Source organism: Leopardus geoffroyi, chromosome C3 (assembly GCF_018350155.1).
Source record: "Leopardus geoffroyi isolate Oge1 chromosome C3, O.geoffroyi_Oge1_pat1.0, whole genome shotgun sequence".
Taxonomy (NCBI): domain Eukaryota; kingdom Metazoa; phylum Chordata; class Mammalia; order Carnivora; family Felidae; genus Leopardus; species Leopardus geoffroyi.
The window spans coordinates 32,773,488-32,792,357 of record NC_059338.1 but is presented as its reverse complement, the minus strand read 5'-3'; the positions used below and the strand labels follow the sequence as shown (position 1 = coordinate 32,792,357).

At 33.1% G+C, this 18,870-nt stretch overlaps 1 protein-coding gene across 3 annotated transcripts in view; it reads right to left on the bottom strand.

Annotated features, from left to right (window-relative positions):
• DENND1B (DENN domain containing 1B) overlaps positions 1-18,870 on the bottom strand; it is a 268,067-nt gene that overhangs the window by 81,195 nt on the left and 168,002 nt on the right. For all 3 annotated transcript variants that reach the window (XM_045456663.1, XM_045456662.1, XM_045456664.1), the window contains 3 exons: positions 18,414-18,459; positions 12,999-13,100; positions 1,106-1,231 (listed from right to left, as the gene is read on the bottom strand). In XM_045456663.1, the coding sequence (XP_045312619.1) occupies positions 1,106-1,231; positions 12,999-13,100; positions 18,414-18,459 (274 nt within the window). The remainder of the gene's footprint in view (positions 1-1,105; positions 1,232-12,998; positions 13,101-18,413; positions 18,460-18,870) is intronic.

Genomic DNA, 18,870 nt, shown 5'->3' with positions numbered 1-18,870 from the left:
TGCTAGGACTTATACAATGCTTTAAAAAATATACACATATTTCCAAAATCTTAGCATGCGAATTAGATATAGGTACTTCTCTAGAGACAGCCGTTGACCTGCCTATCCATTTAAGGACTCCTAATAACCCAATAACTCCTTGGAGATATAAGAGCCATTGGGTGGGAATAGGGAAGTCAGTTTAGAAGGGATATAACTCATTCACATGTGTTTAGTTTCACAGTTTACGACAGGGTTTGCACACCAATTCTGAAAAGTAGCCAGGGAAAGTACAAGAATTCTCATTTTCCAAATAAGAAGATCAAAGTCTATAGAGACCAAGGAAATGGGTCAAGGTTACACAACTTAATTAACGGTCGAATTCCTATTAGATAGCAAGTCCACTACTTATTACTAACTCAACGTTTTTTATCCATTACAACTTATTTATCTGGTCGTGGAAGGGCAGTGTAATTATTTTCATAAAATCAGACTCACATATTTAACCAGTAATTCAGAAAGAGAAACAAATGTATTTTGATTTATACCTTTTGGACCATCTGAAACCTTGGCTGGCTACAATTCTACATAGTAATCATTTTTAGGGTATTAAAACGAGAAAAGAAATGGCAGAATGAGCTAGCACATGCTAAACAGATAAGCCCACTTAGAAAAGTGTTATGGAATAGGAAGACAATAAATTTCCGAATAGTGCAAAATTTGCAAGTTCTAATATTTTTAAACTTGCACGTTGTACTGTCACCTCTACATGCATTGATCTATAAAACCCAACTGCCTGGTTAATTTCTTAATCCTCACATCAGGTAGTTCCATTAAAACGCATTAACACAATTCATTAAGAGGTTAAGTATTCCAATTTTAAAACAATACATAAGATAATATGCAAAACGTGGGAAACAGTAACTAAAGGTTACTAAAAGAACTAAAACCAAAAAGTCAAGGAATTGGAGACAGAACATAATGTCTTAAAGCACATCATTCTGGATTTTAAAAGACCTTTATGATGCGTTTTTCATGTGTGATATTAAAATGTTTCTTTTTCCTGCCCCACTCCGAAGAAACATAAAAAAAGCAAATGAAAATAGTGATGAAATAAAACGCTTACAGGTTTGTATCTCAGTGCATCTCTGTAGGATCCAAACAAAGCAGCCTGTGCCCTAAGAAAGGCCCTAGCTACTCCATCCCCTGTAGCTGTAGACTGCTTCTTCAGTTTATTTTTCAGGGCCGAGACCTGCATGACAGAGAGGAACAGTTAAATTAACACCTCAGAAATTGGTACAGCGAGGTACGAACCCAATCAGCAGGCAAACCACAGTGTCTGCAGGTCAGCCAAAAACTCATCCTCCTCCCTGATAGCTTATCTTTTTAACTGCAGAGAGCACCTGCTGGTCTGTTAATTGAAACGAAAGCAGGGGCCGATAGTAACGTGCTAATGCAAATTGGTTTATGCTCTCTTTTTTTCCCAAGGCCTCTTGACATAAATAAGCTTTAATTATTTTACAGTAAACTGCTCGTGAGCCACTTTTCTGCAGATTTTTAGCAATTACAACATGTGTCTACTTGTTTTGAGATGAAGCCGGTTGGGTATCGTTCATTTCTGCCATGTAAGGTTATTTGTTACAGGTCCTCCAGGATCACCTACCATTTAATTTTATTTTTGGAAGCCTCATTTTCATATGTAATTTCCTACTCATTTGTTGAATAGTTTCCACCATTATTAGACAAAAAGAGGGGAGAGAAATTGAAGTTATTGAGAACCTCCATGAGTAGAGAATTAGGTTCTGCAAATGTTATTTGCCATCTCATCTAATCCTCCCAGTCTTCTAGGAAAGGCACATGTACTATCATTTGTGAATAGTAGAAACAGGGACTCAGAGATGGGAATCAGTTTGCCCTCACTAGACAGTTAATACGTGGCTAATACATGGCAAAACTGAGCCTTCAACCCAGTTCTGTCCAGTTTCTCCCACCACAACATGCTGGGTTTGAGTCCAATGTCATTGCCTTACGAACCAGTAATCGGATTAAAATAATGTTTTTAAGTCAAAGGAAAATTTATTACGTGGGAGTTTGCTAAGTTTTCAAGGCACTTAAATTTGTTATCATTGTTCATACATTTGCATCTTTTAATTTCAGGTTCTGTGTATTTTAGAGAATACATACTATTTACGAACGGCCCTTACTTAGATGAATATTTTAGAAGTGTAATCATAATCCTGATGTACACTCTTATTTTTTTAAGGGGAAGTGATTTGATGTCCCTGTGCATCTGACTCAACCAATTCCTTTCACACATCCTAGAAAACTATACTCTCTACACATAAACAATATTGGTGCCCATATATTCCTCATCGATGCCTTACATGGGAACATGAAATCATGTGAAAACTCTTGTTTTCTTAAGAAAACAACCGATGGGACACATTGTGGTTGGACTGTTCCCTTAACAGAGCATATTCTTACCCTTATGAAACTAACAGACAACAAAATAATGTCATTTCCCCTTTACATACACATGCAAGGAAGGCTATTTTTTCTTTCTTTATGCAAGCAGCCCTGACTACTCCTGTAGATGATGACTGTAATTGAAGTGTCAACCTAATTAACAACTAAACTTTGAATAATGCTAATGAGAAATGAACACAGCATCAGAGGAAAGACCAGCTCTACAGGTGATAAACCTTCACAGTAGTGACATTTTCCAGTGTAAAGTCACAGTTACTGTGATCTGATCAAAGAAAGAGACCCCCATTGGGTCCAATTATAACCACAGTTTTGAAAAAATTATTGAGTTATGATGTTCATAATCTATGCAGAAAGGCCTTTGCTGGATAGGTCTTCTCCCCATAGCTGTGATCTTCTCAATTTATATCCAAGCTCCATAGATTCAGATAAAAGTTTGGAGCCTAATTCATTTAGCCCACAAAGTGCATAAATCAGGAAGTTTTTATTATTAAAATCCAAACTCAGTAAATGCACACTTTTAGGTAACCCACATAGTCAAACAATAAATATAGCTAAACAATGCAAAAACAAATCTTATGACTTAATGTCTTTTGTATAAAGTTTGTAGTAAGTTTTTTAAGCTTCAAATGCCTTAAAGAAAACCAATGAGAATGACTAGCAAATACATGTATTTAATAATTGCCCCCCACAAAGGCTTATGATGGAAGGAATATGTCTTTCCATGTTTTATAAAAAGTAAATGGTTGGGTTGTTTTCAAATTTTGCTTTCAAGGGGTGCCTGGGTGGCTCAGTTGGTTAAGTGTCCAACTCTTGATTTCATCTCAGGTCATGATCTCATTGTTCATGGGTCCGAGCCATCCACTGGGCTCCACACTGACAGCATGGAGCCTGCTTGGGATTCTCTCTCTTTCTCCCTCTGCCCCTCCCCTGTGCATACTCTCTTTCTCTCTCTCAAAATAAATAAATAAATAAATAAATAAATAAATAAATAAACAAACAAACAAATAAATAAGTAAACTTAAAAAAATAAAATCCTGCTTTCAAAAATAAAAAAAAAAAACATTTTAACATGTCATGCCTTACTTATATCTTTGCAAAAAAAATTCCTCAGAGTGTATTTTTCTACAAAACATGAAATTGACATTTCAGTTCTCCACAAATTCAGTATTCTTAGGACAATCATAATGTATGCTTACAGAGAACGGAGGCAAGTCAAACCATAACTTAGCCTTCATGACCCCAAGTCCTTGACTGTTTCAGTACTGCTTAAGCTGGTTAGAATATCTGTCACATTGCCACAAGCCCTTCCTAACCAAACCATAATTATGTGGTCTTCACCTCCAAAATCAGTCCGTATACTTTCTGAGCCCCCTCAGGAGCTCTGTAGAAAATAGGAAAGAAAAAAGAAACACTTGTTCTAGAAATGCTCTGTCCAATATAGCAGCCTTTTAGACACATAAGCACTTGAAATGTGACTAGTCCAAATTGGGATTTGCTATGAGTGTAAAATATAAACTTAACTTTGAAGATTTATTATCCCCCCAAATGTAAAATACCCCATTAATAATTTTCATATTGACTACAGAATGAAACAATATCTTGAATATTTGGCTAAATAAAATACATTAAAATTAATTTCACTTTTTCTTTTTTTTTCTTTTTTTTTTTTTTTTTTTACTTTTTAACATGGCTACCAGAAAAGTTAAAATCGTGCATGTGGCTCACATTTCTATTGAAAAGTGCTATTCTACATGGGCATACTATCTAATTTCATAGACACATGAGACTAGTTACCTGGCCAAAATATGAGTACATTGTTCCTTTGCCTATTTCTACACTATTACAACCTTTACAAACTGCATCAGGAGGTTTTTCTTGACCTGCTCTCAGAGGGGTCTATCAGTAAGTAGATCTGAGGTTGTTCCTGTTTTTCAGAGACCAAGAGGGCAGGTGAGTTAAGGGTTTCTGGATGCACAAATAAATGCTCAAAAATAGCCTGTAAAAATGAAATACTTTTTCAAATCAGTTTTAGACAGAAAGATATGACTCTAATATGAGATGACTGTGCCAACCTTGCTGTTTCCCTGTCCTTTAGATCACTGGAGTAAATTATCACCAGTTACCAGTGCCCTCTGCAGTGCTAAGTAGTTTTTAGCAGTTTTTATCTATAAAAACGGTGATGTCTCTTCTGTACTTTTTCATATTTGGTCTGGGAAACAACGTTTTCTGCTTTAACTTCCAAGCTTCTAAGTTTAGTTGGGAAATAAATGTACATTTTCCCCCTAAAATCCTAAAGTTTATACTCATATAGAAGTCTGACCTCAGGAGAGCATTTAGAACTTTAGTCACATGGCTAGTATCACACAATCCCATTATGTGACATAGAAAAAGTATCAATTATTTTCCCTTTATATTCTTAAGAGAGTAAGCAAGCCTCCAAAGGCTAAAGACTACTTCAAAACTGACATCTGATTTTCTTATGACATTCTTCAATCTGTAAATAAATTATCTTTGTAAGTCTAATTAGGTATTATATTAGACCAAAAAAAAAAAAAAGTTAAGCAGTGAAAAGAGCTTCAGGAATAAACAGCATCTCATTGCTCTTATCAAATGTTTAGATTCCTTTCATACAGTGAGAATTCAGACTTCTAAGCAGCCATCCATGGGAGGAATTATAACCTGGGTTTGGCACAGTGGGAGTTCACTGCCACATGAATAATATTACCACCAATTCTCCACTTTTACCCTCTTAACACTAAAGTGACTATGAATAAAAGGAAGGAATTACATGAGTAAACATAACAAACAGGTATAAATTAAAAGAGTGCAGGACACGTGCACACAGTCTGAGTAATGAAGTAATTATGCCAACCGGGAGTTAGGAAGGGAGAGCATATTAAAGGAGCTGAGTTTTCAGAGAAGTGACAGATTTTTCTCTTGACTTTTAGATGTGTCCTTTCAGGAAACAGAAATTAACCCCTACACCTAGAAATTTTAATTTTGCCTTTTAGGATCACAAAGATAAACATCAGGGTAAAGAACAACAGAAGGTAAATACAAATGTCTGGAAATAATATTTAGATAACCTCCACAGCTCTGAAATGTGCCTCTGATGTTTTTAAATACCTCCTTTTATGTAACTACGCTGCACTCGAGAATCCACACACATTTAGAAAAGTTAGAGCTTCCAGTAGTTACCTGCTTTAGAAAAAAAGCTACAAAGATAAAATGTTTTATTCTCCCTTAAAACATGTTATGGTTATCATATGAATCAGGTATTAAATCCCCACACTTCCTTCATCTTTCTAATGTGCAGGTTTTTTTTTTTTTTTAGAAACAAAATGAAACCTACCTTCTTAATATAATTTTCTAGCAAGCTTCTACTCGAGGATTAAAATGGTCACTTTTAACATTGATCAAATGAAAAGCATAGGATACACTTGCAGAGTGTATCATTACATTGTCTCTGTGTATGCTGAAATTACCTCTCAAAACCTAGTTAATAAAGGGGCAGCTAGAACTATTTTCCTTTCAGAGGCCATTATAATAGTAAGACAATGTAAGTAAGTAAGACAATCGTAAGACAAACTGCTCTTATCCCCCCATCAAGCCCAATGTCACACCAGTGTCTCTAATATCAATGCCATTTCCACTCATCTGGTTACCCAAAAAGGAATTTTGCACGTCCTCAACACTTCACCCTTTCTCATCTCCCACATGCAATGCATCACCAAGCCCTGTTAGACCACTGATGGAGACTTCAAATCCGTCCACTTTTCTCTACATCCCTGCCACTATCAAGTTCAAGAAACTAGCATCTCTATCTAGACTACTGCAAAAGGCCCCTCAACTGATCTTCCTGTTTCATTAATCTTCAGGACCCCAGAACCCAAGATGATGTCTTCAGAAGTCGAAGCAGATCACACTATTCCTCTGCTAAAGATCTCCAATGAATTTCTAATAATGTCCAAGTGTCCTTAACAAGAACTACAGATCTTTTAGGATCACGCTTCCTATCTCCACAACCTCACCTTGCCTCATTCTTTTTTTTGCTCATCTCATTACAGCTACACAAGACTTCTTTCCATTTCTTGGGTTTGCCAACCTTGTCCTCACAGCAGAGCCTTTGTACATGCTATTCTTCCTCCTCCTACTTTGCATGGCTTACTCATATCCTCATTGAGGCCAATGCTGGAAACTGATGTTTTGGCATGTTGAGCTTGACTGCACCACAAACAGCTGATCTGAGTGTTTAGACTGGTAAGAATGAAGTCTCAGTTAGGCTAAAATCAGTTTGTTCAGTGTACTTATGGTGGAGATGATGATCAGTGCACCAACAGCCACTGTCTCTTTCTTTGGTAAGAGAAATCCTAAATTTCGACTGGTGCTAGCTAGCTCAACCTAGCTACATTGACCCAGCTACTTTCCAACATCCCTCCTGACTTCATGTGGCCACATGGTTGGGGTCTGATGAATGGAATGCAAGCTCCATGAGAGCCGTGTATTATGTCTTCCTGTTCACTCAGCTCCTAGCATAATACAGGCATATGGTAGGTGCTCGATACATATCTGAATGAATGACTAACTGAATGAATGAATAAATACATTAGCCACCTGTCCCACTTATACATTAATATCTCTAGTTAACAGGATCAGAAGATCTGTGATGGGGTCCAGGAACATAATTCATTTAAAAGTCCACCAAGTCATTATGATATCAGCAAGATTTCAGAATCGCTTTTGTAACAGTACTCACAATATAATATACATGAAAAGTCTTGTATACGGAAAAGTCAAGAACTTAAAGAACTAGAAACAAATTGGAAATTATTTTTAAAGCCAAAATCAAGGCCTTTACATTTAAATACATACATATGTGTATATGCATATATATGATATATGTATATGTATGGTGTATGTGTTTACGCATTAGCAGTAGGAAGAGAGAGAAGCATGCTATTAAGATGATACAGGAAAAAAAAAAAGACATTTGGAGAAAGGCTAGGTAATTTAGATGGAAATGAAAACCCATGAGAAAGCCAAGGAACTTCATGAGCACTTAAAATCACTAAGAGTAACAAACTATAAATCAACTTTAAAATGGCAAAAGTACAGAGACATAAGGAGGGAGCTGCTAAAGCCTGGATCACTGCAGTGGGAGGGACAGATGCTCTTACTCAGCTGGGAGAAAATAACAAAGGCCTTTTACAAGTTTAGAAGCGTGGTTAATTAAGGTTTTGAGTTTTATTTTTCATTTTGTTTTGCTTTCATAAAAAACATACACCAAGAAAACAGTAGGAAAAATCGCAAAATCTGTAGTTTACTTACAAACAACAGCAACAAAAAACTTGGTATAAAAAAATCACGTCTCTGAAAATAACTATTTAAAGGAATAGCACGTATCCACCGACACCCAAAGTCAGGTACAGTGACCGCCATCACCACACGGTCCCCCTTTCCCGGGAGCCAAACTGACTCACGCTCATAGCCACAAAAGTGGATATTAAACATACACCCACGTTTCCTCTTCTCATTACTATGAAAGTCAGATGAAAATATCCTTGTAAAATGTTCTGCGTAACTCTAAACAGGGATTTTAAAAGCAACTTTTATAACAAAAGATGAAAGAAATGCAATTATGGTTCCCTTCACCCATCATTTACCGAATGCCTACTATTTACAAAGCTCTGCACTAGGCTGTGTGGTGGGGGCAATGCACATCTAGGTACCTGATTCTAACAGCTGAAGACTGAGGGGAGTATGACTGCATTTCTCCAGGGGGAAACTGAAAGCAGTATTTGTCTCTGGAAGTCTACTCTAGTAAACTAAAAAAAAGAAACAAAACCAAAAACAAAACAAAACAACAACAACAACAATAACAAAAACGTTGTCTAAGTTACTCTAGAACCTGAATGAAATCAGGTTATCTTTCTAACCTTGCCACTCTAGAATTTTGCTGGGGAATTTATTTACTGTTAAACATGATAAGAATTACAGCAGAGCTGTGGCAAACCTGGAACTAATATAATATTCTCTGGGGTCTTTTCTTTTTAACATATATTATGACAATTTAACATATTAAACCTTCATGTTAGGTTAGAGGAAATATCCAACAAATTAAACATATCTATTAGCTATTCACACAGTTGCAAGAGTTAAATTGGTTTCTATACTTTCATTTTTTTTAAAAAAGGCTGATTTTAAAAATTCTCTGTAATAGCCAATTCTTTTCCAAATTTTTCCTAAATTAACTCACTCAAATGTAGATATCTTAAATGTTTTCTTAAAGTTGGAGTTTTGGGGTATTTCCTTAAGTTTAGGCTTTTAATGATTTTTGGCGATTCAGAGCAATTTGTGTCTTTTCCTTGCACAATAAAACCATTAACCTATTCCTTCACGTGATACTTGAAAGCGTCACTGTAAGATGCACAGTATTTTAGATGACTCCATTTTATAATAAAGTATTTTTAAAATTTTAGTAATTAAATATGCTTTATACTAAATGTAGCTATCCTGTAACATACCAGGGTCTATGGTGAATTGTACAATAATGCTGAAGTGTATATTTACTATATACTCTCATAATAGAAAATAAAAAAATAATTTTCCAGTAGTGTTCCACATAAGATGAAAATAAGTTTTTTAAAGTGTTAACAACCCTAATTTAAATCAAATAGATCACACTGATACTTCATAAGCAAGATTAGAACAGAGAATAAGATTCTACAGTAAATTCCAGAACAGTTACTGATTATGCTGTATATCATGTTTATACGAATGGACCACGGTCTAGTATTTGAGAGGATGAATGTTTATACGAAAGGGACCATGGTCTAAGTGTGAAAGGATGAACCTATAATATGAACTAACGCTGTAGAAATACTGTTAACAGTATACTTTCTGTGTCTTCATTTTCTTATCTAAAATAGGGATAAGTATATTGACCTGAGAGTATAGTATTTAAAACCTAATCAGTTAAAATTATTTAAAGACAATAAAGCAACAAAGATAAAAATTCACTTCCTAGTAATGGGTATTTTAGTGCATGTAACTTTTTCAGATGTCAGTTCTAACCTGCTTTCATCTGTAAGAGTTTGTAATTGTTTTAATTTAATTTTTTCACAAAGAGATCTCCTAAATCTCATTATAATTCTAATTAGCTTAATTTTCTAAGAAGTGAGTTGTCCTATTTATTTTTGAAATAGTTAAGAATTCCCCAAATTACTTTTAAAAATATTAATGATGATAAAAATTAAAATGAGCAGTAATACCTTTAGAATACAGCATTTCAAACTATAACGTGATTGAAACAAAATTTGTGTATATATTTGGAATGAAGGAGTCTCAATGGTAAATTTTTAAAATTAAAAAGAATTCATCACTCGAAATTTCAAATGTTGTATTTAATTCAACTGTTTCATTTTCCCCACAGTTAAAAACATAGCATGATAACACTAAATTCAATTGATATTATTACATAGCCCTCAAATTTATTTTTTATTTCAAGACACTCAACCTACACGTTTGAAGGTATCTACAGTTGACATAGCCACTAAAAGTAAAGTCACAATGTATTCAGACAGAAAACTACAAAAGTATATTTTAATGGGTCTACTGCTTTTAAGATATTCCATGTAATAATCAATATCGTTAAAATCACTCTCAATAAAGTTTGTGTTTTTTTTTCTTTTAATGATCCAAATCTATAGTGAAATGATGAAATCGAAAAACAAGTGTTCTTGTCAGAAGACAGGAAGAGAGTTTTTTCCCTTCCCTTAAGGAAAACAAAGGATTCCTGAAAGCTTTGCCCTGATTTATTTTTCCAATTTTAAATACCTTAAGAGTAGCGGAACTGCTACTGGCATGGTAGTATTTCTAACAGTCAATAAATCTAAAATATTATGTGTGAATATTGGAATGAAGCCATTAAGAAGATTACAGCATGCAACACAGCAGAGGGTCCACAGGAAAAAAGAACTAGTAATTCAGGACAACTGTGACCACTGACCTTTGAACAGCCAAGACCACTGGTCAGGCTGACACAATAATAGAGTGCACATGCATAGAAAGTCCTCTAGCCTGTAAGTATAATTTAAACGCTTTGGTGAATGATTTTAAAAGGTCCCCTTTTAAATATGAGTTAATTTATTAAATAATCAAACAGTACCAGGATTTTTTCAGGGTATTTTTCAGGATTCAAGAATATTTTCTCTTAATTCAGATCACAACACAAAAAATTCAGTAAGATCATTTGTGACTCTAACACATCTCATTTAAAACACTGACAATTATAGAAAGTATGATGTGATACTTTATATCATATTTCCTGTAAAACTACAAGAGACAGCTTTTGGAAAATGGATGGAAAGAGCTAAATTTATTAGAGAGGGGTTAAACAAACAACCACCTAAAGTATTTGTAGAAAATGACTATAACTTTAAAATAACTCATACTTCCCTGGTTCCACCCCAGAGCTGTATCCACTTATTCGTTGCTCAAATCTGTCTGTAAGTCTCGGGCCCTTAATCTCAAGTATACGTATAGTTATATCTACATCACTTTGCAGAGTTCCTTTTTAAGATTTTTTTTACTTCAGTTACGTACAGTTAACTGTTCCTTATAAACAAGCAAAGAGATGGTCCCTCCTGTCATTTCACATATTTAGGCTTTTATATTTCAGGGAACTGTTAAACTTTGTCATATTTTAAAATAAATGTCTTGGTATCAAACTAATTCTACTGGGAAAGTAGTACTTCTCAATTAAAAAAGAACCACCCACCAAAACAAATTACTATCAAAAATTGCTTTTCTCAAAGAGATGAAATTAGCTACCACTGAAACTGACTATATAAAAATTTTTATGACACAAAAAAAGCTGATTTCTTTCTCATTTTTCTTTTTCTTCTTCTTTTTTTTATAAACAATCCTTTCTACTTAGGGAATTAACAGTGGAAATGCACTGCACATAAAGAAAATATTTATAAAAGTTGGGGCTTTATATCATAATTAGTTTTCTATCCAATGAAGAATTCTTTGATGGATTTCTAAATGAATAACTCTAATCATTTCTAGAAGCTTCTGCAAAATTTTTATAATGAGGCAATCTAGTTATAATGGGCTAAAAAGATAATATAATTCTTTACTGGCCTGGGTTTGGATTTGTTCATACATAGCATAAATTTTACTACAGTAAGATAAAGTAGTTCAATTTAATTTGCTTCAAGGTCAGCAAGTATTTTAGGTTATTTATGGGCATAGATAATCTGATTTTAACTTTAAAATCACATTTTTCCTATCACTAGCCATAAAAACAATCAAAGCTAGTATTACTGTATTTTTTGTTTGAAATTTTTAAATTCACTTTTTCAAACTCCCTAATAATGATTTCAAAGTACTTGCAATACTGCAGAAAAATATATGATGAATGTTTTTTTATTTATGGATTTTAATATTCCTGAAAAAACTGGATTTTTTTAAAAAGGAGAGTTATTTTTAACTTAGAACTATGTTATAAAGATATTTTTAAATAGCCATTAAAACATATACAGAAACAGCACTAGCCTGCATTTTGCCCTGTTCTAAGGAATATGCAGGCCAAAAATGCACTTTTGGAGACTATTTAACATGAAATACAGAGTATATCCTATTATAAGCTGCAGACACACACATGCACACACACACAAACCCTCTGCAAGATCAAAGAGCAGAAGAGAACTGGCACTTAATTTATCAGCCTTTACAGACAAAAGACAGTTTTCGTCATTTCAAAAGGATCAGATGTCTTTTATGACAAACTGGGTTTGCAGTTTAATTTACAAATAGAATTCTAAGTAAGCAGTCTTTGCTCTGCCAAAGCAAATGACAAACAGTGTAGGTTTTCATTCTTGCGGCCCTCAGCAGGATAGAAAAGATTAAAATAAAACTGAAATAATTTAGAGAAAACAAATAAATGTTTCAGAAAGTTGAGGGAGATCAAAGCCAGAATTTTCTGACCCCAACTGTACAAGCATTTCTTATTATATTGACCAGTGCCATCAGATCATTAATTAAAAGGAAAAGCACTGGCAGGTGGCAGGGAAGCAAAAGCCGATAATTGGCCCCCTTCTTCTTCTTGCCTTCAAAAACTCTCTCATTCTTTTGCAAGACATGCCACTAGGCAGACAGAAATGCCTACTTTGTAATATAATGATTAAGATGAGATGAAGAGACTTACGTTTAAAGAAACTCTGCCTAATGAATGCATCTAGCTTTTTAATTATGATCCTACTTTTACAATAGGAATATGATGTTCCATTCAACATCTCCTCAACTGCCAAAAGGTAAAAATATTAAATATAGAATCTACACTGATTCCTCTCACACCCATGCACATACTCAGTCCTTTTATTTCAGATAAAAAAAAAAACCTGGGAAAAATAACTCTTTGTAATTCAAGGGTCCAGGAGAAAGTAGATAGATAGATAGATAGATAGATAGATAGATAGATAGATAGACAGATAATGTGTTCACCACAAAATAACCTTCAGACTTACCACATCACTTGGTAGGTTGTTCAAGTCATTAAATGGTGATTCTAAAGTGTTTGTGTCAACATTCAACATAACCACATCCTCCAATGATTTATTTTTCACTCTCTGTTTAAAAAACACAAGTAAAAATAAACATCTTAGTATATTTTCCTTCCAAAACTATAATGAACTTAGAAATGTAGAGAAAATTATCTTGATGACAATTAGCCTTGGGGGATAAAAAAGAAAAATCCTATATTATAAGAACATATAAAAAACTTTGCCTTATAAGAAAGAAAGTTTGTCTACAACCATTCAAAAAGATTGGATAAAAAAATCCTTGGTCATCTAAACACATTGATTTAGTTTGGAGATATTAAATGTAATTTAACTACCAAAGAGATATTGTAACAAAAACTCACAAAATCGTAACGGCTATATTAAACCAGAAAAAGTTACATCCTTTAAAAACTTATCAACTGAATTTCTGTCCAATGATACAGGAACTTGTGGCCAGTTCTACACCTATTTTTAGCAAAAATCACATTATAGGGCTAACATAAGCCAAAAATCATGACTACTGTAAACTAAATTTTAAATTAATAAACATTTTCTCTGTACTTCCATACCAATTCAGTATAAGCTGTTTATGAGACTGTACGTTGAATAAGAAAAATGATAAAGAGAGCGGTAATAAGGAATTGTTGCATTATTTATACATGAATTTAATATAAAAGATGAAATTTAATAGCCCATCAGATTATTTGACTTATCTGTTTGACAGCTTAGTTAAATGGTCAAATTATCTCAATATATGGACTAATGACAGTAAATTAGAATTTCTTCAAATTTTTCATACTTAAAGAAAGGAAATACTTAAGGTTTATTTTCCCTATTTAGACTACTATGTATACCTAAACAAATCATATAATTCTATTCACCTTATTTAAATGATAGCAAATATAGCATTATTTTTTGATGCAAAAAAATTAGGTGCTCATTAATGAAATATATCACCTCAGAATTCCATAATTGTATAGGTCAACTAGAGATAAGTCAATTAATTTCAGTGTAGTATTTTTTAAATGACATTATAGAATAAGAGCTATTTTTGAGAATTATTAAATACCTTACATTTTAAATTGGCCAATCCAATCTTTTTTTGTTTTAAGTTATTCAAGAATGAAATTTCTCTGATCCATTTAGAACTTCAAACCTCTGCATAGTAGGTAGAATGTTAAATTTGCTAGAGAAATGGTAGTCTAGAGTAGGGAATTTGTATGTGTTAAGAAAGCAATAATGTCTGTGTAGAATATGGATTCTCAGGGGGATATATGATAGCAAAAATCTATCTTGTAAAAGACATTGTAATTATTCCAAAATAAGAGTCAGAGGATGGCTGTTTCTTGGAAATTAACAGAGAACCACCTACAATAGTGACACTCTCACCAAAACATTTATAAATAAACTCATTTCTTTTCCTTTCCATATGTATACATAAATGTAAAAAAGGCTCACATACATAAATATGTAGTTATTTATAAATTAACTACAGCATAACTACAAAAATAGCCTATTTTATAAGCAACAATACATTTATATCAATGGTGTTCGAGTGGAAAAATACTGTATGTCATAATTTTGATTTTCACCTTCAATTCTAAGTTGTTCCCTTTAACAGAAACTATAAAGTTAATCCAGAAACCTAGTGCATTTGTTAAAGGATGAAATGAGTTTCTCTAAATAGCCTGGAATAATGGTTATGTGACACCTAAATGTTTTGCTATGACACTAATGCTAAATTCTGAATAAAGAAAATTAGTATTAACATGAAATGTATACTTTTTTCCAACTTGCCCTTCATTTAAAAATGTCTGATAATAGCTGAATATTAAATTCCGTCCAAGGGACCATTCAATAAAAATGGAAAATGTATTAATTTCAATAAATCAATACACTGAGATGCACTAAAATGAGAACAATTCTACATTAGCAAAGAGGGAAAAATAGTATGTAATTAAAATTTTTTTATTTGGATTAATGTCACTTTTTTATCTTTGTTTCCTTCCAAGTCAGGCTTTAACTATTTTCTTTTTTTAAAAATTTTTTTTTTTCAACGTTTATTTATTTTTGGGACAGAGAGAGACAGAGCATGAACGGGGGAGGGGCAGAGAGAGAGGGAGACACAGAATCGGAAACAGGCTCCAGGCTCTGAGCCATCAGCCCAGAGCCCAACGCGGGGCTCGAACTCACGGACCGCGAGATCGTGACCTGGCTGAAGTCGGACGCTTAACCGACTGCGCCACCCAGGCGCCCCTGCTATTTTCTAAATAGGAATAAAAATTCATACAGCATATAAAATGATAACATTTTCTCTGTCTCAGATTATTATATCTCATAATGTTCGTAAGCTTGCTTGGGTCGGGAAAGAGAAAAAGGAAAATTTGACTTTTTCTTCAAAAATAAGAAAATAATATTAGGACAGAGACTGAAAGTGTTATTAAGGACAAGAGTAAGGTATTAAGGTTGGTTAAGTCTTTCTCTCACATCCTCTCTATATAAGCCTTCCATGCAATGTGACTACAAATGTGACTATTGTATCATGTACGATAATGCAAGGAAATGACCTGGTGTCAACAATCACATGTTCCTGCAAAATGGTGCCAACATTTTATTTAGAATCTTTTGTGTATATTAAAACACATAATGCAATGCTCACACTTGGAGCCTCTACTGACTTGCTCCTCCATCATTTACAGACCTTTGAGTTCAACCCTAAAGTCTAATTTTCAGGGAGAACAAAATGTCCTTATCCTTTATTTTGGAAGCAAATTTACATTTTAAAAAAGAGATTTCCAGCCATCTTACAGTCATGACTACATAAAAATAATTAAAAGAAAGATTTAAAGGATATTAGTTTCACATCTTTGAACAATTATGTTTAGAAGTCTTTCTAAAACGTATGTCAAAACTGTCTTCACAAAGAGAGAGAATAGGGAATATGTTGATTCTTCCTAAAAAAAAAAAATTCATTGTAATTGCAACCAAACAAAATGTAAAAAATTACTCAGTTCAGTCTCACATAAAATTTGTAAATAGATATATCCACATTTGAACTATAATGCCATTAATATAAAATAAGAAAGATCAAATTTTGCTTAAAAATATCTGCCTGATAATGACATAATAAGAATGGAATGGCAGGATGCGTATCTTGTAATAGATTAAGGAGAAAGTTACTAAATGGTACCCAACTGGTTTAAAGACATTCTTGAAGTTCCTATTTACCCCTTCTCATTGACTATTAAACCCAATAAACTAAATACAATTGACTAAAAAGACAGTTCAGTAAGTCCAGAGTATAAAAGATACAGAGATGTTAACCAATCTGATCATGGCTGTAAACCTTCTCATTTAGTGCTGAGTCAATTTAAAATTAGAATGGACTGCTTCTCCAAGACAATACTGTAAGAAGTAAAAAATTCTTAAATTTGCTCCTTTAAAAAAATAATGATTTTCTCTATACGTGTCTAATAAATATGCAATTAAATATGACTGAATTTTTAAAACATGTACCCATTTCTATAATATTTTGGAAAAGCTGAATCATTAGTTTTAAAAGTTGGTATAGGGGCGCCTGGGTGGCGCAGTCGGTTAAGCGTCCGACTTCAGCCAGGTCACGATCTCGCGGTCCGTGAGTTTGAGCCCCGCGTCGGGCTCTGGGCTGATGGCTCAGAGCCTGGAGCCTGTTTCCGATTCTGTGTCTCCCTCTCTCTCTGCCCCTCCCCCGTTCATGCTCTGTCTCTCTCTGTCCCAAAAATAAATAAAAACGTTGGAAAAAAAAAATTAAAAAAAAAGTTGGTATAGAACCATTATGTAAAAAAATACAGAACATCACCAGGTACAATAAACAACTTTAAGTAGTTTTCATCTCTACAAGTAAACATACTATAAAAATTATGTATTCTATTAGATACATTAAATAAGAAGAGACATGTGCATTAATATCAAAATCAGATATGGTGACTTCTTTGAAACCATACCAACCAACTGCGGTTAGATTTTGTACAGTCAAAATACTGATGAAGAAAATACCAGTTATATATTCTACAATCAGATAACAGATTAAATACTTATTCATACACAATGTGACCTTTCACTGAAAGTACCTTGGCATGTAAAACAAGTTGTCTAAAAATTAACAAACATAAAGGCTCATGTTATTCAACTTAGACTTCAAACTTAAAACAAGTCTACTAAAGAAGTTCATTAAAATATATCCAATATTATTAATGATTAAACAAATAAAAATGTTACCCTCGCATTTTGCAAAAGGAGAAAGTGACCAGAACGAGAGTACATGCAGAATTCTACAACTCATGACTACTATCCGAACATGATTTCTCCAGACATGATCCTCACCACTCCTATATAATAATAATATAATCGGCAGGATCTTCCTTGATCAGCAGAGTGAGGATTGATGGTGTATACAGTGACAACAACTAATAAGAAAACCAAATCTAAGTTATTTAGATTGTTGATTAGAAACTGGCTTAAAGTACAATATGCACAAACACACACACACACACACACACACACTATATATATATATATCTATATAGATATATATATATCTATCTATATAGATATATATAGATATATCTATATCTATATATATAAAACTGAAAATCAGACAGCATAATGCCATGCAATTGACCCAAGTCTTTTGTTCAGATCCGAATCTTTTGTTTATTTTTTTCTAATTTTCTAAGAAGTCTTCTCTTGAAATCTCACTGATTCCAAGTTCAAGGTCTTTAAAGTTCAACATTTTTCACTGTAGTGATGATAAGTCACAAAAGTCATTTTGGAATGAAGTGATAACATTGCAAAAAACTTACTGCATTCTAAATCCCCAACAGGACTGAAAACTAAAAAATATTTTAAGTCTATGTTTAAATTTAAAACTTCATGATTAGTGTATTCCAACCACATTTTGAAAAAGCACACTGACAAAATGTATCAAAATGGAGTTTGAAAAATAAAAACATTTTCCCTTTATGAATCATAACTACATAAATTCTGACCTTCAAAATAAGGTGTGAAAAAGAAACATATAAAAGATCCCAAGTGCCATATAGAAAGTGGTTCATCAAAGACTAAGTTTTTAGTACTTAAAATTTACCATATGATCTTGACCAAATTTACCATATTTTCATGGGTTTCATGCCATTGAAAATGGTCATTCAGTATACTAACTAAAATGAAATTATTCCAATACAGTATTTCTGAAAATGATCATGTAAGTATACCCTAAATATGAAACTTATCATTACTTTGTACTATTCAATTGATTCTCTTTCAAAATACAACTGTTTTAACTATTATTTATATTCATTAATTTATCACACATGTATCTCATGTCTGAAAGATACTTACCTCTATGAGGCTGGAGTGTATTCCAATCAGGTATGGCATCGGAGCACTAAATTGGAAATATATAATGTATATATTCATGAAGTTCATTAACACAGAAACAATATAAGTAATTCAGAAGGTTTAAAACATTAAATTAATTAAATGTGCAGTTCTAATAGAGCCCACTACAGATAATTAAAATTATTCAATATATAAAAGTCAAATTTAATCTGAGAGGTCATTAATATATTCAAATTAAGGTTGCTTGGCATAAAACTCACAAAAGCATTTACAATTAAATAAAGAGTAGTAACACCTAAAAAATCTTTTTTAGTTAGGAAGAATATTAGAGCCTAAGTCATAGTCCTGAGTTAAATCTTCCATATATTTCATATAAAACATATCCTAAATAATTACCAAATTTTTTCACATTTCTTTTATATACCTTTTATATTCAATTAGATTCTTATTTCTACGA